At 58.2% G+C, this 21,609-nt stretch overlaps 3 protein-coding genes across 7 annotated transcripts; 1 reads left to right on the top strand and 2 right to left on the bottom strand.

Annotated features, from left to right (window-relative positions):
• The first annotated feature begins 381 nt into the window (after nucleotides 1–381).
• Nucleotides 382–3,419, top strand: LOC125330854. Of its 3 annotated transcripts, none has more exons than XM_048314581.1 (2): nucleotides 382–480; nucleotides 1,545–3,419. In XM_048314581.1, exon 2 carries the CDS (start codon nucleotides 1,569–1,571, stop codon nucleotides 2,694–2,696), a length of 1,128 nt encoding a protein of 375 aa, XP_048170538.1. In that variant the 5' UTR covers nucleotides 382–480; nucleotides 1,545–1,568; the 3' UTR covers nucleotides 2,697–3,419. The 3 variants fall into 3 exon arrangements, with proteins under 3 accessions (XP_048170538.1, XP_048170539.1, XP_048170540.1); XM_048314582.1 differs by lacking the exon at nucleotides 382–480 and adding an exon at nucleotides 511–595; XM_048314583.1 differs by lacking the exon at nucleotides 382–480 and adding an exon at nucleotides 1,022–1,087.
• Nucleotides 3,420–3,584: 165 nt separating this feature from the next.
• On the bottom strand, nucleotides 3,585–7,760 carry LOC125330855 (PHD finger protein 13-like). The gene is made up of 5 exons (XM_048314584.1): nucleotides 7,549–7,760; nucleotides 5,896–5,988; nucleotides 5,000–5,600; nucleotides 4,643–4,681; nucleotides 3,585–4,531 (listed from the first exon to the last, which is right to left on the bottom strand). The coding sequence occupies exons 1-5, from the start codon at nucleotides 7,648–7,650 to the stop codon at nucleotides 4,305–4,307; spliced, it is 1,062 nt and encodes a 353-aa protein (XP_048170541.1). The 5' UTR covers nucleotides 7,651–7,760; the 3' UTR covers nucleotides 3,585–4,304.
• Nucleotides 7,761–9,965: 2,205 nt separating this feature from the next.
• On the bottom strand, nucleotides 9,966–20,761 carry ABCF3 (ATP binding cassette subfamily F member 3). Of its 3 annotated transcripts, none has more exons than XM_048314568.1 (21): nucleotides 20,648–20,759; nucleotides 20,304–20,451; nucleotides 20,150–20,229; nucleotides 19,774–19,829; nucleotides 17,973–18,091; nucleotides 17,735–17,857; nucleotides 17,196–17,462; nucleotides 16,911–16,991; nucleotides 16,307–16,366; nucleotides 15,951–16,007; nucleotides 15,724–15,746; nucleotides 15,090–15,145; nucleotides 14,756–14,956; nucleotides 14,524–14,600; nucleotides 14,237–14,281; nucleotides 13,774–13,906; nucleotides 13,091–13,179; nucleotides 12,799–12,890; nucleotides 12,116–12,248; nucleotides 11,672–11,759; nucleotides 9,966–10,858 (listed from the first exon to the last, which is right to left on the bottom strand). In XM_048314568.1, exons 1-21 carry the CDS (start codon nucleotides 20,718–20,720, stop codon nucleotides 10,700–10,702), a joined length of 2,160 nt encoding a protein of 719 aa, XP_048170525.1. In that variant the 5' UTR covers nucleotides 20,721–20,759; the 3' UTR covers nucleotides 9,966–10,699. The 3 variants fall into 3 exon arrangements, with proteins under 3 accessions (XP_048170525.1, XP_048170526.1, XP_048170527.1); XM_048314569.1 differs by having other exon boundaries at nucleotides 17,973–18,070; XM_048314570.1 differs by lacking the exons at nucleotides 9,966–10,858; nucleotides 11,672–11,759 and having other exon boundaries at nucleotides 12,222–12,283; nucleotides 20,648–20,761.
• Between the last annotated feature and the right edge of the window lie 848 nt (nucleotides 20,762–21,609).

Genomic DNA, 21,609 nt, shown 5'->3' with positions numbered 1-21,609 from the left:
ACAACACATGAGCAGGGTTAGAGACGGCTGGTGGAGACATCTGGGATCCTTGGGGAGAGGCGCTGGGAATGCCGCCAGCACTTCAGCCTGCCTGACTGAAATCTTCCCAGGATGCTGGCAGAGGTAGATGGGGGGCTGGAAGCCCCTGTGCGGCTGGCTCTAACACAGACTCAGGCCACACACTGGTGGCTGCTGGATTTGCTTTCGGCAGGAGAAAACAACGGGGGCTCTCAGCCGTGGGGGATCTCGCAGCAGCGTCCCCGCCGGGGCTCGCTCGATGGCGCCAGGCTCGCTGGAGAAACGAAACCGCATGGATTTGAGGAACCCGAAACTCTCGTGCCGGTGACGCGTGTCTCCGCTTCCTCCACGGCGGCCGAGCCCTCTGCCAGGCTCGGCGGTGCGGCTCTCGGCGGTGCTGTGCCATCCCTGCGCTGGGACCCTCCTCACACGGCAGCACAGCCGGGCAGCGGGCGCTCCAGGGTGGGTATCGCTGCTCCAGCTTCTTGCTGTCGCCCTTCTCCCGCGGGTCTGCTCGCGGTGGGACGTGGCGGTTCAGATCAGCTTGGGCCACCGGAGCTCGGCGGGGTCCCATCAGGTCAGCCTGTCCCTTCACAGTGGCGCCCGAGAGGCTCAGCCCTCTGCCCACGGGCGGGGATGGGCTACGCGGGGGCCAGGCTCGGACCCCTGCCCACGGGCAGGGATGGGCTACGCGGGGGCCGGGTTCGGACCCCTGCCCACGGGCGGGGATGGGCTACGCGGGGGCCGGGTTCGGACCCCTGCCCACGGGCGAGGCTGCAGGGCTTGTCCCCAGCCCGGCGTAAAACGTTCGGAGGTGCCGGCGGCGGCGAGATGCGGGGGAAGGCAGGGGGACGCCGGAGCGGGGATGCCGGAGCGGAGAGGGCATGCTCGGACAGATACCGCGGCGCCAGTGGCCGAGCTGCTGCTTCCCTCTAGCGGGGACCGGGGGCTTGGCCGACGGCTGCGCCCAGCCCAGCCCCACCCGTCCCTCCCGCGCCCCTCGGGCCGCCGCCCTGCAGCACGTGGTGAAGGCGGGACGCGCTTCCGGAGCGGCGGCGGCGGCGGAGCGGTGAGAGCGGCGGCACCGGGCGGGGCGGCCGGGGCAGCTCCGCACCGCGGTCCCGGAGCACGCGTGGGATCCCCGGGGTGCTGCTGGGGGTTCCCCCCCCCCTCACGCCTGTCCGGCACCCCCGCTGGCCGAGCGGATGTGCCCGCGGGAAACCCGCCTGGTCCCCGGGCAAAAGCGGCTCCTGCGGGCACCGCTGCCGGGTCCCGGCGGAGGTGGCTCCGGGGGCCGCTGTGCCCCCGCCCTATCCTCGGGGCGGCCCGGGCTGGGCTGTGGGGAAAGGGGGTGAGAACGAGCACCTCAGCTGGGCCAGCTGCCATTCCACGTGACACGTGAGCCGAGGGAAGGTGTGGGAGTAGCAGCTCTGGCAGGAACACAGTGCCCTGGAGCAGGCGCAGGGAGGGCCAAGGAAAGGGAAGCGTTTTGAAGATCTGCATTAAACTTTATTCCACGTCCACAGTGTAAGATCCTCTGACTTGTAGCAATGGGGAGACCCAGGAAGGAGTCTGCTGGCACATCATCCCCCCGACCCGCAACAACTGCCTCCAAAACTGCCCCCGCTGCGCCCCCGCCTTCCACCTCAGCCACCCGGGCCAGGGCCACAGCTGCAGGGAGCCGATCCCGAAGCACTCCGGCTGCCAAGGCTACCACCCCCACGCAGGGGCGGGGGACAAAGGCAGACTCTGCTCAGCCAAGATCCACAGCATCCCGCAGAGCCCAGGGAGATGCTGGGGACAAGAGCAGTGCACCCACCAGGAGTTCTACAACCCAGAAGAAGGCACCTGATGCCAAGGGAGCCGCTGGTCCTGCCAGAACTGACCTGTGCCCACAGAAGAAGCAGCCTGAGGCTGACCCGAGCAAGGCCTGTGACTGGTTCCTGCCCCCTGTAAAGAGCCAGGACATACCAAGGGTGGAGAAGGAGACCCGGGGCCAGCGGGAAAACCCCAAGTGGTACGAGTGGCGGGAGAACCGCATCACTGCCTCCGTGGCCCCCAAAATTGCCAACAGCAAGTTTGCCAACAGCAAGACAGACAAGGTGCCCCAGTCCTACCTAAAAGAGGTGGTGGGCTCTGGCTCCAGGGTGCAGACCCCAGCCATGTCCTGGGGGATCCGCAATGAGAAGGTGGCTGTGGAAGCCTACAAACAGAAATTACAGAAGGGGGGCAAGCCAGTGCAAGTGGAAGACTGTGGCCTTTTCATTCACCCGGAGAAGAAGTGGCTTGCTGCCAGCCCTGATGGGATCATCAAGGACACAGCCACAGGGAAGGACCTGGGGCTGCTGGAGGTGAAGTGTCCCTACAAGCACAGGAACAGGACAGTGCGAGAGGCCTGCAAGGACAAGGACTTCTGCCTGGAGGTGGATGGGGATTCCTATGCCCTGAAGAAGAATCATCCCTACTTCACTCAGGTCCAATGCCAGCTGGGAACCACTGGCTTCCAGCATGCCGACTTTGTGGTGCACACCAACAAGGAGACGGCTGTGGTCCCCGTGGAGTTTGACAGGGCGTTCTGGAGGAATACGGTGCCCAAGCTGGAGAAGTTTTACACGGAGGCGGTGATTCCCCACCTGGAGCAGAAGGCAGGCAGCTCTGTCTGGGCCACGGAGGAATAGACCACTGCCTGCCTACCTCAACTGGATACTGCTTGGCTGCATAACTCCAGCTTTGTCCCCTAGCAGAGAAATTACACCCAGGTTAGTTGCTGTTCCTGGACCATTCACAGCCTTGGGACTGAAACGTTGTACCAGCAGGACTCTGCTTGGTAAGGGTCCCCACAAACAGTGCCTTCTTGCTGCCCCAGCCAGGTCAGCACTCAGCCCCCAGAGCCTTCTAGTCCTGTCACCCTCACTGCATCTCCCACCTGTCCCAACAGCATCCCTGATGGAAGCTGGCACACCTCTGGATCTGCAGATGAAGCCAATGATATCTCTGTGTTGGAATTAGAGGCTTATTTTATGGAGAAAACTGGAACCTTTGGCACCTCAGTTGTTGTCGGGACTAATTTTTAACTGCACTCCAGAGTGGAAACGGAGACAAGAAAAGTTTGTCAGAGGCCAAGAGCAAAACTTGTCTTTTGAGCCCAACAGTGATGTGCCTTAAGCATCAGAGCAAGGGCACATGGACACCCTTCCTCCCTGAGCCATCAGACCTGCTGCTTCTGCGGAATAACCCACGACATTCCCCGTGAGATGCCTGCAGGTTCTGGAGCATGATTCTCACTGAAGAGATTGTCCCCCAGGCCGTGCACCTCCTGAGGACCTACCCATGGAGCATCCCTGTAAACTGCAGCAGCATGGGGAGGTGGTCATTGCCAAATTAAATATAGATGCACTGGTCTGCTTGTTTCCTGTTGTTTTTGCAGCTTGGGATTTATCTGGGGGAGTAACAGGGCTGAAAGGTGTCCCTGCACCAGGTCCCCTCCCAGCCACAGCACAAGAGAAGCACTTGCCTCCCAGAGGGACATGAGAACCAAGGCCACTGACCTATGCCAAAGCCACCACTGTTATGGCAAAAGTATTTATTATATACATAAGACTCCAGTCACACTCCACAGGGCAAGGACCAGAATTCGCTATAATACAAATTAACTATAATACAAAGTAACTATAATACAAATTAACTATAATACAAAGTAACTATAAAAACATAAAGCACTTTTGGGGCCCAGGCTTTCCACAGGAGGAAAGAGGCACAGGGACGAGCCTGGGGGCTGCTGTGTGACAGGGGGCTGTCCCACACCCTGCCCCCAGCTGTGGTCCCACAGTAACCAGATGTGCAAGTAGGAAAGAACCCAGTTAAGAATTATAGTCATGGGGACTGGCAGGTGGGGGCTGAGCTGAGTGTCACCAGGACAGGAGCGGGGCCTGCATACCCCAGGGAAAGTGCAGAAGGCACATGGGCAGGGCTCTTTGGAGGGGCTGTGAGGAGGAGGTGGGATCCAACAGTTAGTGCATGTGGGGCCCCAGGAGATCACAAACACTAACACACCACCCACAGGGATGCGCATCTAGACCACCCTCCTATCCCCCACACACTTCTGGGATAACCGAGCTCTGTGGCCAATATGATCCTCAGGGAGGAACCGCAGGGCAGCTTTCAAGGGCCAGAGGTGTGAGGGGGACAGTCTGGCCCTGTGTCCCAGCCCCTCCCCTGCCAGTGCATTGATTGTCTAAGTCTTCAGGTTAAAAAGGGACCCCCAGCCCTCCTGCTCTGCAGGAGCTTCAGTCAACGAGGCGCTTGCGGGGCACTGTCCGAGCTCGGTTCGAGCGGCGAATCTCCTGCTTGGCATCCCGGCACCGCTGGCAGATGAAAATGTCAGGCACATTGGATTTGCGGATCTTGGCACAAGAGAGGTGGATCCAGGTAGCGCATTCGTTACATTCGATCATGGGCCTCCCTGCGAAGGGCTTCATGCAGAAGCAGGTGATCAGATCCCAGGCATCATCGTCTGCTCAGGGAGAGAGAGACACCGGTCAGACACCACCTTATCAGCTGCAGGTCTGGCTGTAGCCAGACCAGCCAGTTCCACTGGTGTTAAATGGGACAGCCCTCCACTCACCTTCTGCTTTGGTGTTGGGAACTTCTGTGAATTCAACTGCTAAAGTTGCAAGAGGGGGAAAAAAGAGAGAAAAAAAAATAAAGACCAGAAGAGTAAGGCAGCCCTACACCCCACTTCAGACCTGTTTCAGGTCTGCACCACTTGCTCTGCAGAACAGAGCTGCCAAAGGGCAGGTCAGCTCCCTGCCCTCTGCTCTTCAGTCCCCCAGGTCCCAAAAGTATTCCTCTTGCTGGGAGAGGCTTGGGCTATCGACAGACCCTCCTTGTGGCCAGCAAGGATGGCTCCAGCTGAGGGAGGGACAACATTTGGCACTGGCTGCAGCACAACAGGGCCCTTTGCAATCCCCCAGACACTTACCACTGAGCTGGGAGGTGTCTCTGCTTGTATCTTCCCCTGTGCTTTGGTCCAAGGTATTACAGGGACTAGGGCTTTTCCTCCCTCCAGAGAAAGGGTCGTGCTCCTTAAGCTGAGGATCATCTGCTGGCTTCTCAGTTCCCTGCGCTCCGTACCTCAAGTCCTTCTCCTCCGTCATCGGCTCCTCCAGGAGGGAGTTGGGCTGGGGGTCCCCAGGCGGGTCCAATATCTCCTCTTTCACAGGAGACAGCTGTCCTGCCAGTGCAGCCAGCTGCTTCACCCCATCCTGCTCTGCCCCAAAGTCCTTCCAAGCACTCAGCGGTACCCTCTTCTTCACCTCCTGCTCCAAAATGCGTTTCTTTGCTGGTGGTTTCTTCCGTTTGATTTGCTGGGGCCGGACGTTGTAGAAGGCGGTGGAAAAGGCAGAGCTGTTCATTAGCAGGCCATTGTCCACAGCCCCCCTGGCCACAGCATTCCTGCTCTTCCTATTGTCCATTGGGATGTGGCCATCGGAGGAGTGAGATGAGGTCGAGCTATCGCTGTCCTGAGTGCTCCCCGTGCTGTTCTGGGGGCTCATGCTGCCTCCATGGGTCCAGGGCACATACTAGTGGCAAGAGGGGAAGATGAAGGATTAGCATGAGAGACCAGAGCACAGATATTCAGGGTAAGGAGAGAATGACTCTCCTGCAGTGTCTACCCAAACTTCAAGGCCAGGCTGGATGGGCCCTGAGCAACCTGATCTAGTGGGTGGCACCCATGCCCCTGGTAGGGGAATTGAAACTAGATGATCTTTAAGGTACCTTCCAACCCTCTTTAAGATTAGGAGCTGGGTCTGCACATACCAGGGAGACCAGGAGAACCAGTGTCTTTGTAGAGGAAAACTGTGCAAGCCCGCTTACCTCTTCAGGGTACGGGATGTAGCCTGCATAGGCCAGAACGAAGGTGCAGAACTGGTTGAAATCCTCCACAGTTCTCCGCCGCTTCTGAAGTGGCTGCAACAAACACCACGAGTGGATTAAACTCCCAGGATATCCCAACCAAGCCGATATCACAGCCGGCTCTGGCGGCAGCCCTGGACCACCCGGCAGTTTTACAAGCACGGAATATCGAGGTCACCCAAACATCCATCCTTCCCGTAACTCTTCTTCATCATCTGCCGAGGCAAATGCAGCCCCTTCCCTTTAAACCCAGATGCCAGGCGGGGTGGTGGTGGGGCTGGGCGGAGGGGGGAGGGAGGGCCGGACACACGCGACGACACCGTGACGACATGCCGGGACACCCAGAGCCCGGCAGCCGCCGGCGGAGCCTGGATGAGAGGCTCGGGGCCCCGGTGCCGGCATGTCCGCCCACGGGCGGTGACTCCAGGCTGGGGGATGCTCCCGGGGCAGCGCCCGGCGCGCTCGGGGCTCAGTCCCGCGGGGGGAGCGGCGGCAGGGCCGGGCGCCGGCGGCAGCACCAGCGCCCCCCGGGGCAGCCCCGCACCCCGCGGCCGATCGGGGGGGAGCCGGGGCCGGGCCGCAGCGCTCCCCCCGCGGCGGCGGCCGGGGATGGGAGGGGGTGTCGGGGCCGCCCCCCCGCGCCGCCCGTCCCCGCGCCGGGCACCTGATGGCTCCCAAGATGGCGCCGCGCTGCCGGTCCTGCCCCGGCCGACCGGCCGGGGGGGACCCCGCCCCCCAAAACGACACCCCCGCGCCCGCCGCAACCGCGCCGGCACGGGACCCCCCGCTCCCCCCGAACCGGCGCGCAGCACCCCCGCTCCCCTTCACACACACACACACGAGCACTCCGGCACCCCCGCAGCCCCCAGCCCACCCGACCGCCCTGCCGCCCCCCTATGGGGACCCCGACTGCCGCCACCGCCCCCCCGGGGCAGCATCCCCCGCCCGTGCCCACAGCCGCCCCCAGAGGACTCCTCTCCCACGCACAGCCCCCGCGGGCACACACGGAGCCGCCCCCCCCCCCCCCCCGCGCACATACAGACACTCACACACACACACAGCCCCCCCCCCAGCCCTCCCCCTCCAGCACAACCACCCCCCCCCGCACCGAGCGCTCCCCCACGAGGCCCTCCGCGACACACGACCCCCCCCCAGCACACACGGAGGGACCCACAACCCCCCCCGCACACACATGGCCACACAGAGGGGACCCCCCCCCCCCCGTACAGCCACACCGAGGGACCCCCCCGTACACACACAGAGCCACACCGAGGGCACCCCCCCTCCGTACACACACACACAGAGGGCACCCCCCCCCCCCCCCCCCGTACACACACACAGCCACAGAGAGAGGACCCCCCCCCCCGGACACACACGCACCCAGGGGACCCCCTCCCCCTTTCACACACGCACAGAAGGGACTCCCCCCCGCACACACACAGGGGGACCCCCCCGCACACACAGGGCCACACCAGCCCACCCCCCTCCGCGCACACACAGACGACCCCCCCCCCGCTCCCGAGGGCACCCCCGCACCCCGCGGCGGCCCCGCACCCCCGATGCCCAGCACGGAGCCGCCCCGCACCACGATCCGCTCCCCACCGCCCCGCTCACCTCCTCGGGCGCCGGGGACGCGGGGCTGGGCACGGGGCTGCTCCCCGCCGAGCACGGCCCGCCGCGGGGGCAGGGCTCCGCCGGCTGCCCGCCGGCGCTCATGCCGGTGCCGGTGGCGGTGCCGGTAGCAGTCCCGGTGCCGGTAGCAGTCCCGGTGCCGGTAGCAGTCCCGGTGCGGTGCGGTGCGGTGCCCGCCGCCGGTGGGAGCGAGGCTCGAGCGCCGCCCCGGCCGCAGGGGCGGGACCACCTGGTGGCGGGGAAGGCGGGGGCGGGGCCTCGCGGCGATCGTCCCGGTGCGGGGGGGTGCCGGTGAGTGTCCGCCCCTCCCGGTGTCGAACACGGGAGCGCAGCCGGGCTGGACTCGCCCGGACCCGCCGCCAACGGCAACGCGGAGGCACCGCCCACCGCCCGCGCGGGGTCGCGGCTCAGGGAATGTTGGGGCTCGGGGGGAACACCGCGTTCGAACGGTCCCCGCGCGCCGGGGCGGGGCGGCACCCACCGCACCGGGCTGTTCCGTCCGACCCGGCCTGGAACAACTCCGCGGCTGGGGCATCCCCAGCCGCTCTGGCCAGCTTGTGCCTCTGCCTCCCCACACTCCCGGGGAAGAATTTCATCCTAGTATCCAATGTAAGTGTCCCCTCTTTCAGTTAAAGCCATCCCCCCTTCTCTTATCCCTGTCCGACTGTGTAAAAAGTCACTCTTCCTCTTTTTTAAATATGTCAGCAGCAAAAGCCACCCCAGAAGTCACATTTTCTCGTTATTGGATGAGGATGGGCACCCCACAACCAGGTACATAGACAAGGCAAAGATGTTTAATGCTTTCTTCACTTCAGCTTTCAACACCAGCGATGGGCTCTAGGGGTGCCTGAGATGGAGGACCACGGCTGTGAGGACGATAAACTCCCAGTCAATCCCAAACTTGTTCCAGCTGAATCCCTTTATGGGGATGGTGTATGAGGCCTTATGGAATTCATCCAAGAGTACTCAAAGAGCTGGTGGATGTCATCATGAGACCTCTCTCAATGATTTTTGAATGCCACAAGAATCTGGAGTTGACTGAAAACTGGCAAACACTTTTCCAGTTTTCTGAAAGGGCAAGAGGGATGATCTCGGGCACTATAGGCCTGTCAGTCACATTTCAAGTGCCTGGTAAAATTATGGAGAAGATTATTCTGAGAGTTATGGAAAAATACCTGAAGGACAAGGCAGGCATCAGTCACAACCAGCACAAGTTCATGAGGGGAAAGTCCTGCTTGAGAAACTTAATTTCCTTTAAGGACAAGGTGACTCACGTAGCTGATCAAGGGAAGCCTTGATAAAAAATTTGGAGTTCAGTAAAGCTTTCAATACTGTCTCTCCCAGGATTCTTCTGGACAGAATACCCAGCACACAGATAGATAAATATGTCATGAAATGGGGGAGCAACTGGCTCATGGCTCAGGTTATAGTGAATGGGGTGACATCAGACTGGCAACTGGTCACTAGTGGGGCTCTGCAGAGCTCAATTTTAAGGCCAATGTTCTTCAAATCTTCATAAACAACTCGGATGCAGGACTTGAAGATACACCGAGTTTGCCAACGAATCTGAAGCAAGACAGCTGCATCAGCAGATCCCCCCAACCAGGCAGCCCATAGTAGACCCCATACACAGGCTGTCTTTTGCTGGTCCTGTCCTTGATTTTTACCCACAGGCTCTCAACCTGTTTATGGCTGTTACTCAGAGGCAGCTCTTCACTATCTGTCCTTTCCTTAGGAGAGTCCAACATCCCTGCCCCTCCTTTCCATCCTCTCTTCTGAAATCTTGTAGCCCTCCATTGCGGTGTTCCAGTTGTGTGATATGTCTTGCTGTTTCTTTCATAGCAATTACATCACGGTTTTTTATTTGCACCATGGTTTCCAACTCCTCTTGTCACCCATGCTGCATGCTTTGGTGTGGAGACACTTCAACTGGGCTATGGGCCTCTTCACCGTTTGGGAGGAGCTCTGCCAAATAATTCCTTTGAGACGATTTATGGGTATTACTCTGTCGCTTCCTAAGGTGTTGGTGTTTCCTGGTTCCTCTCAGACACCCAGAAATACATCCCCTTACCCTGCTCAATATAATTTAAAGCTCCGCCCCCTTCCTTCTGCCCACCCTGTTTCCCCCCCAAACCACAACCGGATCCGATACCCTCCAGAGCTGACATCCAACCCCAGCCTCACAGCAGCTCCATGCCCCCAAAGGTAGCCTGTGGCCCCTCACTGCCCAGTGGGACACTGGCACACTCCATCCAGGAGGTCCCAGCCTCACCTGAACCACAGAGCTGCCATTTAATTCAGAGAATCATCTGGAAAGCATCTCCCCCTCACCAGCCTTGCGTTTGGGGCAACACTCCCCCCAAAATCAAGGCCCACAGCCCCCCAAGGAAAGGAGAGCATTGCACCCACTGCGTCCTGCATTTATTTACACCACAACCTCCGTGTGGGTGGGTAAGGAGGGATGCCGGGCAGCCCACCCCTGGGCCAGTTCAAAGGCAAGGCAGGCAGCGAGGAGGTACCGGCAGCAGCACAGGGAAAGGAGCAGGGAGCACACCCAGGAGAGCTGGGCTCTGGCTCCCTCGGCACTATAGACGTAAGCAAGCCCCAGCACCAGGGGGCTGGGGAAGAGGCGGGGGTCACTTTTAGCAGCAAAGGCCTCATTTCCCTCAAAGGCAGCAGGGAGGACAGTGGCAGGTGATGGAGCTGGACTAGTGCTCAGGCAGTTAAACAAAAAAACAAAGAAAGAAAAAGGCAGAGGGTGAAGCAAAGAAACACATAGAACAGCTCTTCTGCCCTGCAGAGCACGGAGTTAAACCGAGGGTCGGGATGCTCTGCCTTCCCTCCTCTCGGCACAGCAGCAGCTCCAGGCACAGCCTTCCCAGTGTGGCCAGTGCCGGGCACAGCCCCGGCCAGCAGCAGAGCCCCTGGCCACGCACACCAGACTCCTGCTCCGGTGCTGTCCTTCCACCCGGCCCCGGGAGGGGAGAGCAGTTCAGGTGGCAGTTTGATGGCATGGCTGACGGTCCATGTGGGCAGCAGCATCCTCGGCACTGTGCCAGGCACAGTTGGGATGGATGCCGAGGTGGCCGAGCTTTGCCTTCCAGCCCCTGGTGCAGTCCGGCTCCCACCTCCCTTATAGGAAACCCTCCTTCCGGAACTGCTCCTTCAGGATGTCTCTGTACTGGTCAAAGCCACCCTCGATGCGTGTCACAGTGGCGTTCTCACACACCCACAGCTCCTGGCACACCAGGCGGATGAAGCGCTCATCGTGGGACACCAGGATTATACCACCCTGTCAACACATAAGGGGGAAAATTCGCAACTTAGTGGAGCACAACCCAGGGCCCCGGGCTGGTGGCATGGAGATCTTGTACCTCTGTCCAGCCTGTGCCCACCACTTCAGGTTTCCATCCGTTCCAGGGAAAACTTAACAGTATTTTGCTGGCAGGGAGCTCATCCCAGCCTTTCTTTCCTTCAGGGGGACAGACAGATCACCTATGGAGGAGCCATGTGCAGCAGTAACACATTTAGTCTCCACTCTCAGAAGGCAAGTGCAAGGTTTGTTACTGGCTCTCCAGGTCTCCAACAACTTCAAGGATGGAGAATCCACACAAAGTCAGTAACAGGGAAAAGGTGTCTGGGTAAGGCCATGAGCAACCTCAGCTAAGCTTTTCTTTCACAGGAAAACTGCCCCAACCTGAGCAACAACCAGTGAGATCCAGGTTGATCACAGTGGTATCTGGAGGCTGAGTCTTTGGAGATCAGGCATAAAATGTGCCTAAGGAAGATCTGAGCAGCACCAAGGCAGGGCTGGGAGCTGCACACAGCACGTGAGAAGTCACAGTGTAGGTGACTAGTGAGGATGGGACAAGGTGCTCTCTGGGCTACTACTGCCACTCGCAGCCACTCCTAGCCAAAGCCCGCAAGTAAACAATCCACCAGGATGGATGGCTAAGGCAGAAATGTGACTCATTTCCCAAATTCTGTCCTAGACTTGAAATCACTCCTGGTATTTCACCATCCACCTCTGGCTGAGGTACCAAGTAAATTGAGCTGGAGGCTGCAGGAAGCGTTAGAAAAACAGAAGATGTTGGGAGAACCTTACCCGGAACTTATTCAGGGCCTTTGCCAGTGCCTCAATGGTCTCCATGTCCAGATGATTTGTTGGCTCATCCAGGATGTAGAAGTTTGGACTGGAAGAGAAGACAGCTCTGAGGATGCACTGAAACAGGCTCAGGCTGGGTCTGCACTCTGACTGCTGCTTTAGCTGCTTAGAGCCACAGCCACTGGAATGTGCCCGACCCCAGGATCGGTACTGCCCAGCCCCAGGGACACCTTTTATCCCTGGGAGCCCAAAGCAGTGGGAGAAAACCACCTGCCTCCTTTCACACAGTCTCCCCAGGGTGACAACCTCCCTCTCCATAAAAACCCCCAAGGACAAGGCTTCTGTGGGGTAGTAGAAAGTCCCTGGATGCCTGCCTTCCTCCCGGTGAAGCAAGCTCCAGGGATGAAGCCATGCAAAAATTAACAGCGTTTGGGAGAAAATTACCAGGGCATGGTCATCTGGGCAAAGGCCACACGACTCTTCTGACCTCCGGACAGGCTGGCCACAGGACGCACGGCCAGCTCTCCAGAGACACCGTAGCTCCCCAGCTGATGCCGGTACTCCTCCTCCGTCTTCCCTGCAGGATCATGTCACAACACAGCTATGGCACACCTGGTGTGACACAGGGCCGCAGCTGGGTAGCCTGTGCCAGGCCAGCAAACGGGATGAGCTCAGCAGCACTTCCAGGCAATTCCCTCCCAAGCAGGGGGTTTGCAGGGAAAACCTGACTGACACAATCAGGACAAGGGCTGCAGGGCTGGTGACTGACACCAAGTGATGCTACTCCCAAATCCCTGTCACTGGGTTAAGTAATGGAGAAGAGAACTAGAGGTTTTGGCAACTGGGAAAGGGGGATCCAGTGCTCATCCTATGAGTAGGAAAGCAGCTCATTCACCCCCAAAACTTGGCACCAGCCTGAGACGTGCAGACTGCCAGCTATTCCTGCTTCTCATGGCTGGTGACCTGAACTCAGCTGGACGAGGGGAGTTATCCCAGTGCTGGCTGTGACCCTTAAGCACTGACAGCACAGAGCTTTCTGCCCAGGACCATGGACAAATCAATGCTCCTCCATGCACAGCAAAGGAGACCTCAACAGCCCAGATCTTCTGGGATCAACAAAAACTCACCTGGGAACTTTCTTGCCAGTAACTCTACAGCACTGATGTTCAAGTCTAGTTGATCCACATGGTGCTGGCTGAAATAACCGATCTTTAGGTTTCTGCAGAGTGAGAAGAGGGATTGGGAGCTGGTACCAGGTGCTACAACCACAGCATTGATAGCTGCAGTGCCATAAGGGGACATGTGTGTGGGTGTGCTGGACCCATCCTGGTCACTCAAGCAGCCACAGCTCCAAAGCACAACCCGGGAGCCCCCAGCTGCACCATTCCTCCCAGTCCCTCAGCCTTTCTATCCAGGTACCTGTGAGCATGTCTGATCCCTCTGACTGGTGCCAGCTCCCCCATTAAGATCTTCAGCATGGTTGACTTGCCAGCGCCGTTTTCCCCAACCTAGAGAAGAAGCAGCAGCATTGGAGAATGTGATCCATGAAGGCACTTCGGAGAGGGGGGCAGTGATCAGGGAATTTCAGTTTTTGCAGATGATGAGGGGGACCAGGACAGAGCATAAACGGTGACTTCAGCTACCAGGAAGCTGCATTTCTATCACTGACAAGTAGCACTGGCAGCAGTGCCAGATGTTCCCTCCCCAATCCTCAAGCCTAAGGAATACCTGGTCCCAACCTCATTTGCAAGCGTACAGTGTCTGCTGCCCCATCCAATGAAGCAGGGCCCCCACGACATGCTGCTGTCACCTAACAGGAGCCACATATGGACCCAGTCTCTTCTCAGAGGCATCCAGTGAAAAGATGAAATCAAAAATTCTAACTGGTATTAGGAAAAATGTTCCAATGTTCCTCAAAATTAGGATGGTCAAATGCTGTGATAGGACCCAGTGGAATGGAAGAAATAGTCCTCCCTGGGAATATCCAGAATTCAACTGGACAAGGACATGAGCAACCTGACCTAAACCCAAAGCTATCCCTGCTTTGAACAGGGTCCGCCCAAGGTCCCTCGCAGCCTCCATTATTCTGCAATCCCACATACCACACAGATGCGGGACTCCAGGTCAGCAGAGACAGAGAGGGAACGAAAGATGTAATGACTTGGCTCATAATAGAAGTCTACTTCATCCAGCTGCAGGATTGGGGGGGAGAACTTCTCAAAGCCATCGGGGAACCTGAGAAGGCAAGAAGAGGTGAGAGACGGCCAGGAACTTCAGAGACTCCCAACCCCCCAGAACAACCTCTGTAACCCCCCAGATGACAAGGAGGGCTCCATACCATGCAGGGCCTCAGGGAAGGACGGTCACGAGAAGGCAACAAAGACCTGCAGCCTTGGCCCCAAGAGGGAACCCAGCCTGAACGAGGGGACCTGTCTGGGTTCCCTGTCAAGAGTGAAGCTGGCCCACACAAAGGGGTGGTTGTCCCAGATAGGACAGGACTCTGGAGAAGCTCATGTCAGAAACAGAGCCAGGTACCCTCCGAACAATGGCTCAAGGGACACTTACTTGATGATCACCTCAGATTCCTTGTCCACAGGTTTCAGCACTGGCCTGCAAGAAAAGGAGACATATAACCAAGGTGCTCTGCACCTTGGGTCTGCTCCCACACCAGAAGCCCAGGTAGAGTCTTTAGCTCTGTGACACCTCATCCTAACCAAAGCCTCTGGACCAGAGACAGGCACCCAAAAAGCCCAAATCACAATTGTATCTGCTAGGTACCCTGGGAACTTCCATTTCTTCCCATGAGCACTGCCCCTTTCCCACCTCCAGCAAGGAGCAGGACAGGCACTCACAACTTCTCCAACAGCTTGAGCTTGCTCTGCACTTGGGATGCCCGGTTGGCGTTGTAGCGAAAGCGGTCAATGAAAACCTGCAAGAGAGAAAAGCGTCAGAGAGCCCCAAGTCCCCTTCAGCACCAACCACTCTGCTCCACTGCCAAACCTACAGCAACACAACCACTAAAGCAGAGGGAAAGGGACAAGGCTGGAAGAAGAATGCCCCAGCTCCACTGGCTTCTCCCAGTACCTGGATGTGCTCACGGTACTGCTGCTGGGCTTCATACTCTCGCTGCTGGTTCTTCAGCCGCTCCTCCTTGATCTTCATGAAGTTCTCAAAGTCCCCACGGTACATGTCCAGCCGCTGCGAGTGCAGGTGGATGATGTCTGTGGCCACTGCGTTCAGGAAGTTCCTGTCATGGGACACCACGAGGATGGTCGACTGCCAGGTCTGGAGGAGACAGCAAGAGGGAGGCCTGAGCACCATCAAGCCAGAGTACAGGGGTTGGTCCCACCACCCAGGGAGGTGAGGACATCTCCATCCCCCACCTTTCTTTGTATCAAGGTCTCCTGCCTCCCCCTACCTGCAGGTAGGTCTCCAGCCACAAAATTGCCCTCACATCCAGCATGTTCGTTGGCTCTGAGGGAAGGGAAAAAAGCACTGAGGTCAGGACGGATGGGGATGGCTGGATGGTATATTTTTCCTATAGGAAAGCCTAGTGATCTGCACTGGGGAGGAGGAGAGCCTGAGGAACCTTTACCTGCAGCTCAGGGGACTCCTGTTGTAGGGTGTGATGAGGTGGGGCTGAGGCTCAGGCAGGGATGCTCCCCCCACTCCGTATTGGTACTCAGAGCCTGGCGCCCCACAGCAGCATCTCACCCAGATTCCCTACCCAAGGTGGGCATGCCCTGCAGTGAAGGGACTTCTCCCAGCACAGACTGGCAGCCAGGGTGCATCCTGGGAACTGGCAAGGGAAAGGGAACAAAACTTGGGGCAGGATGACATGCAGACCTCCTGGTTGGGGCACAGGGCAAGGCTCTGCTGAGCACAGTGAGAGCTGTTCCCCAGGCAGACTTCCCCGCGCCACTGCTGCCAGGCCAGCCTGTCACACAGGGCTATTTTGAGCAGGCAGATAAAGGCCATGGCATGTTCCCAACCCCAGGAAGGGCACAGGCAGGCCCAGCAGTGTCAGAGGGGCACTCACAGTATCAACTTACCATCCAGAAGAAGGAGATCTGGCCTAGGGAAAACAAGACATGGGTATCAGGAGCAGAAAGAGCACAGGGTCGGTGCAGCGTCTCACCACACACACAGAGCTGCAGTGCCTCCAGTGCCCCCCACCCCGAGAGCCTTGGTTGAGAGGACCCCCAGGCAGCACCCCTGCACCTCGCAGCATGGACAGCAAGGGGGCTTAACCCCATAGCATGAAGGCCTGGACACCAACCTGGCAAACAGGGCTCTGGCTAAGGCCAATCTCATTCTCCAGCCTCCAGAAAACTCTCTGAGGAGAGAAGATGCAGAGAGGGGTTACTGTTCAACACAGAACCACTCTGTTTGCCTGTCTGCAGGATCCCTTCTCCCCCATGGCTCTTTTGGCTCTGCTGTCACCCAGAGGCAGCTTGTCACTGCAGAGATTTCAGGCACAACACAAGATCTGTGGTCCAGCAGGAAGGTGGTTTGGCACTCCCAGGGCAGGAGACCACATTGGATGGGCAGGAACAGACCCCTGCTCTTCCTTACAGCCACAGCAGTGCCTGCCAGCCCCATCACTGCCTCAGCGCCCAAAGTTTGGAAACTTACTTGGTTGTCTGTTGTTGCATCTTTGCATTAAAGCCCAGCCCAGCAAGAATGACGGATGCCCTGGGGAAAAGGGGAGAGAACTGGAATCCAGCTACAGCATCCAAAGAGCACAGAACAAGACCTCAGACCCACGGACACCAAGGGAACTCTGCTACATATTTTAAAGCTATTCTGGTGCAGGAAAACTTCCCTGCACACCCAAGAGAAGCACTTGGCTAGAAAATGCAGCCCAGCAGGGCACAGCATCCACATTAAGTCCCAGGAGATTTGCAAGGAGTTTTCATCTCTTTGGCCATGAAGAATCACACCACCACCACCACCACCATCCCAAAACCGTTCCCCAGGCACCAGGAACCTAAGGAGGTCGGAGAGGAGCAGCAGCAACAATACAAGCCATCTGGGGCAAAAAAAAGTCCCTCCAGCTTCAGTGGAAAACTCAACTATTCCTAAACCAGCAGAGCTGTGACAGAGAAGAGACAAAACAGCAGGGAAAACCCCATCCCCACACACTGGATCCCAGGGCCACAGCATCACCCTTCCATATCCCAAACCACTGCTCAGCTCTGACCATGCCAACACAGTGGTGCTCACAGGGTGGTCTCACCTTGCTGGGGCCTTGTCTGCCTCAATCTCCTCCAGCTTAGCATAGATCTCTGATAGTCTGGCACCTTCTGTCCCTTCTCCCCTGGGGCAGAAAAAAGAGGAGTGTGAGGGACTCACTAAGTCAGAGTTTGAGTGCTGGGGGAGGCTGATCTCCCCAGGTAGGACTAAAGTGGGCAAGATGCAGCCCAGCCCTGCCAGAGCCTTTCTTTGGAAGGGAGAAACCTCAGAACAAGACCTCGTGGTCAAGCGGCCACAGAAGGGCTGGAAATCCAGGGGACCACCTCACCTGCCAGCACTGATCTTGGCTGTCAGGTCCCTCTCCTCCCGCAGCAGGCTCTCCCTAGTGGTGTCACACTCCAGCACACTCTGCAGCGCCGGTGTCTCATCCCCTGCCACCTCCTGCTCCACGTGCAGGATGCTGATGTGCGAGGGGATGCGCAGGCTCTGGCTGGCAATCATCTTCAGCAGTGTGGTCTTCCCCAGCCCGTTCCTGCCCACCAGCCCATAGCGCCGTCCAAAAGCCAGGTTTAGGTCTGCTCCTGTCAGCAGGACACTGAAGCAAGGGAACAGGCAGGTCCCTGGTCAGACTGTCCCATGGAGAGGGGATAACCGGCAGCCACCTGCCCCTGGTGTATTTCAGGCTGTGCTGGAGCCAAGCAACCACCACAGGCTTCTCCTGCCCAAAGCTGATGGGGTCAGTGCCCACCTTGCTTCCTGATCTTTGCCACACCCTCTGTAATTTTTCAGCTGCTCTCTAATCCAGTCTCAAACACCCATGGTTCAAAATGCCAGCCAGGGTCTGTCCCACGCCCCCAGCGCACTCACCGCTCACCGAAGGACACATCGAAGTTCTCGATGCGCACATCATACGACTTGTTCTTGCCTGAGGACTCCATGCGAGTCTCCTTCTTGCTGGAAGCTTGGCTGGCAGACGCCTCCTCAAGGACTCTGCGGACAGGCAGAATACAGAGAGGGGACTCAACAGGAAAGCTCTGGTACAGTCAGATCCCAGCCGTGCTCAGCAGAGCGGGATGGGGATGTTCAAAGTGCCCTCCATGCTCACGGAGGGCCAGATGACTTCAGGGAATCCCGCTCCAGCCTCTTGTCCTGCTTGGCTTTCAGCTTGGCTTCTGCCTTCTCCAGTTTCTTGGCATTCACCATCTGGGACACAGAACAGAGAGTCTGAAGAAGAGAGAGCATCTTCAGCAAAACCCCCAAAAGCCCAGCTCTGGGAGAAGAAAGATCAATCAACCTCTCAAGCCTGGAAGAAAAGGAGGGAGGAAGGACAGGGAAACTGGGTCAGATTCAAGAGCATTTTGAGGAGGCAAATCAGGCCAGGAAGCTACCTCAGGAATGAAATCCTAAATCAATAGCTCATACACAAGTTCTGCCTCAGCAAGGCAGAGGTTTTGGCTGACCCTATCGTACAGTCAGTTTCTGTAGTTCTAGGGACCTGGATCAGCCAAGTCACTTCAATACCAGCAACCTGCTATCCCAGTGCCTCTTCTGGCATACCCTGTACCCACCCCTGAAGTGCACCATGAGGTATTTCCCTTCCAACGCATTAAACGTTAGCCAGTTTGGAACAAACTCTTCTTGAGCAGTGGATCAGAGACAAAGAGCATTTAATTAACCCTGAAGGCAAGAAGGTGCCAAGAGTTTTAACCTGGCTTCTGGTCTTGGCCAGGCTTTCAGCCCACTCCAGCTTATTCCTGCATCGAGTCAAATATTTGTGGCTGACCAAGAACACTCCTAGATATTTCTAGGCAACTCTGCAGGCACCAGAGCACGTGACAGACCTGCATGCCAGACTGAAGAGCATCTTGTTACTAGAGCTGTGACCCCACACCTACAGACAAATTGAGTCACTCTGTAAACCATACAGAGTTCTGAATCTCCCAGTAAGACGTCCTCCCAAGCTTGACAGGCCTCCCAAGGCCGCCTCTGAATTGTCTCCAATTTTTCTGAAGATCCTTTTTAGAGTTGCAGACACGAGAGCTGGAAAGTGAACCCAGTCACAACAACTCTGGGGCCAAAACCAGCCACAGCTGCCAGTTTTTGCTTAAGACTCCCATTCAGACACGTGGGATTGTGTTAGGTCTCAGCTTCCACATGAAGGGTTCTCATCCTCAACACATTAACCCATGGAAAGGGAGCTCTGTGAGGGACCAGCCTAGCAAAGACATTGCCCACGCTGTACAGCTACTGCCGTCCTTGCTTGGTGGATGTACAACTGCACCTCACCCGTGCTCAGACTGTGGCACATCCAACACAGATGGCAAACCAGGCTGTTCCTGAGCAGCTACACATTCCATCAATACAGATGTCCCGATCTTCTCAGGTCATGGAGTGGAACTACTTCCGAACTTCTCTGCTCCTGATCTTACTTCCCAAACCACAACAACCTACATCTGTCTCTAGAGCTGGGCTTACAACCTCCCCACAGCAGCTCTCCGCTAACTTCCCACCTGTAACATCCCCACATTCTGCTATTACCCCAGACTTTACCCCTCATTGAATATTCAAGATGTCATCCAGGGACATCCTATTTTCTCAGTCAAAGGCCTTACTGTAGGAGTCAAAGGTCCTCACAAAAGTCAGAGGTCACTAAGGAATTACAGCAAAACAGATCTTGTCAAATTAATAAGCTGCTAACTCATGTTGAGCCTCTTCACCAGACCAAGGTCAAGAGCTTCCCAAATGACAGCCTGACAAGGAGGAGCAGTACCCCTGCAGCTGTACTCCTAACCAGGATGCTGCCTGCCTCAGCTGCTCTCCAAAGGTGAGGTGACTGGAGCGGGGCAGGGCACCTGCAGCCCCACGTACCAGCTGCTCCCACAAGGAAGGGCACAGCCCTCACTCACCGAGGTTTGGCCTCTCTTCAGCAACAGCCCAGGCAGCAGGTCCGTGCTGGCATCGCCTGCAAGAAGACGGTGGGGTTGGCGAGCACGTGTGGCAGGGAGGCTCCGCAAAGCCCTACCTTAATGACCATCCATGCCCAGACATGACTGATCCCTCTCCCGACAGGATGAGGGACCAAAGGGCATCTCTCCACCTCCACGTTCACTCCAGCTTACCCTGCGGGTGCTGCTGCCCACAGCTCAGCAGCAGAATGAGAAATGCCTGCGAGGGAGAGCCCGAGGCTCCCCTTCCCAAGGTCAGGTGAGCACACATAACGCCTCGAGCCCTTCCGAGCTCCAGCAGCCCGATGGGAGGACGTGAGCCTCGGGCATCACTCACCGTATCCATCAGTGATCTGGGAAAGCTGGATGGGGGCATCCAGCAACACCTGGCTGCAGCGCTGGGCTTGGCCATCGTCCCTGCGGAGAGGAGGCAGAGGGTGAAGTGCGTGAATGGGGTGAGGGGGTGCGACGGGGACGCCGGGTGCCCTTACAGCTGCAAGGTGTTGAAGAGGCGCTGGCAGATCTCCCTGATGGCGCCGTCGTCCTTGGTGTCCTGCGACACCTCCCGCAGCAGTTCGCCCACCGCCTCCTCCAGCTCGTCCACCGACTCGAAGTCCGCCCCGCTGCCGTGCAGGATCCCTGTGGGCACACGGCGCCGGCGCTGCACACCCCGCCGCTGTCGCGACAGGTGGCACCCTCCCGCTCCCCCTACCCCAGCCCTCCCCGGCCGCCTGTCGCGATCCGGGCGCTGCCGCCTGTCGCCACAGCGGGAAGGTGTCGCGACATGCTGCGCGGCGGGAGGCCGAGCCACAGCGGGCAGGCCGGAGCCGCTCACCCGTCACGTAAGCGAAGAGCTCGCCGTCCAAGTCGGGGAACTCGGAGCGGAGGATGTCGGCGCAGGACGCCATGGCGGGGCGGGCCCGCCCCGCGGAGCCGCCGCCGCCGCTCGGAGCCGGAAGGGACGGCGGGCGCTGCCGGGAAGGAGGCGAGCGGCCGCCATGGCGCGGGGGCCGCCGGGATATGTAGTCCGGGCCCGACTGCGCCTGTGCATTACGGGGCCGGGAGTGGCGAGCCCGGCGCCACGGGCCGGGACAGCGGCACCGAGAGCGATCGGAGCGGCCGGGACGGGCCCAGAGCCCGCTCAGCCCCTGCCTGTCTGTCGCCCAGGGAAAGAGGCTTTGGGAGGATTTGGGGTTTTTATCCTCCCTCTTTTAGAAACAGTTTCTGCTTTTAAACCACTGTCAAGAAAGACACTGCAGGTTGGGGTTTGGGTTTGAATTTTTTCATCCACCCATGGGGAATGACCACTTGGACACCCTCATCTGCTCACAGACTGAAGGCAGAGGGGCTGAGCCAAGGACCAGGTCCAGCTGCTCAGCAGTTGCTGGTTCCTTCAGCTATCCCGCACAGCGCCCACCTTGGCCCCCACCACCAAAAACCAAGTTAAAAGGGGAAATGGCTTTTGAGAATTTTTTCAGGTGCGCACAAGGAAAGGTCACCAAGATTCTCTTAAGCCTGGCTGGGGCACAGGAACCTGACTTACAGAGGGCTGGACACACTCCACCAAGAGTTCAGTTCATCCCAGCTGCAGCCCCAAGGAAAGCCCAGAGCATCCTCCTTTCCCCAGGGAGCTGCAGCATTGGCACAGCTGGAAACAAAAGCATCACTTGTCCTTTTCACCTACTAGCCCCCAAGCAGCCCAGGGCTGGGGAAGCAGCACAAGCAAGCCCCAAGACACTGTGGCACAGGGCCAGGGCACAGCCCATGCTCTTGCAACACCAGTCCCAAACAGCAGCA

Source organism: Corvus hawaiiensis, chromosome 10 (genome assembly GCF_020740725.1).
Source record: "Corvus hawaiiensis isolate bCorHaw1 chromosome 10, bCorHaw1.pri.cur, whole genome shotgun sequence".
Classification (NCBI taxonomy): Eukaryota; Metazoa; Chordata; class Aves; order Passeriformes; family Corvidae; genus Corvus; species Corvus hawaiiensis.
The sequence above is the reverse complement of the archived record's forward strand: the minus strand, read 5'-3'. Positions and strand labels throughout refer to the sequence as shown.

Excerpts from the sequence above, each read along its gene's own strand:
- LOC125330854 (XM_048314581.1), top strand. The coding sequence starts at position 1,569 with ATGGGGAGACCCAGGAAGGAGTCTGCTGGCACATCATCCCCCCGACCC.
- LOC125330855 (XM_048314584.1), bottom strand. The coding sequence starts at position 7,650 with ATGAGCGCCGGCGGGCAGCCGGCGGAGCCCTGCCCCCGCGGCGGGCCG. Across the intron at positions 5,989-7,548 it reads CGTCCCCGGCGCCCGAGGAG|CCACTTCAGAAGCGGCGGAG; the intron begins GTGAGCGGGGCG and ends TGTTTGTTGCAG. Across the intron at positions 4,682-4,999 it reads AGACACCTCCCAGCTCAGTG|CAGTTGAATTCACAGAAGTT; the intron begins GTAAGTGTCTGG and ends TTGCAACTTTAG.
- ABCF3 (XM_048314568.1), bottom strand. The coding sequence starts at position 20,720 with ATGGCGTCCTGCGCCGACATCCTCCGCTCCGAGTTCCCCGACTTGGAC. Across the intron at positions 20,452-20,647 it reads GCTCTTCGCTTACGTGACGG|GGATCCTGCACGGCAGCGGG; the intron begins GTGAGCGGCTCC and ends GTGTGCCCACAG. Across the intron at positions 11,760-12,115 it reads GCCCAGATGACCATGCCCTG|TCCAAACTTCTACATCCTGG; the intron begins GTAATTTTCTCC and ends CTTCTCTTCCAG.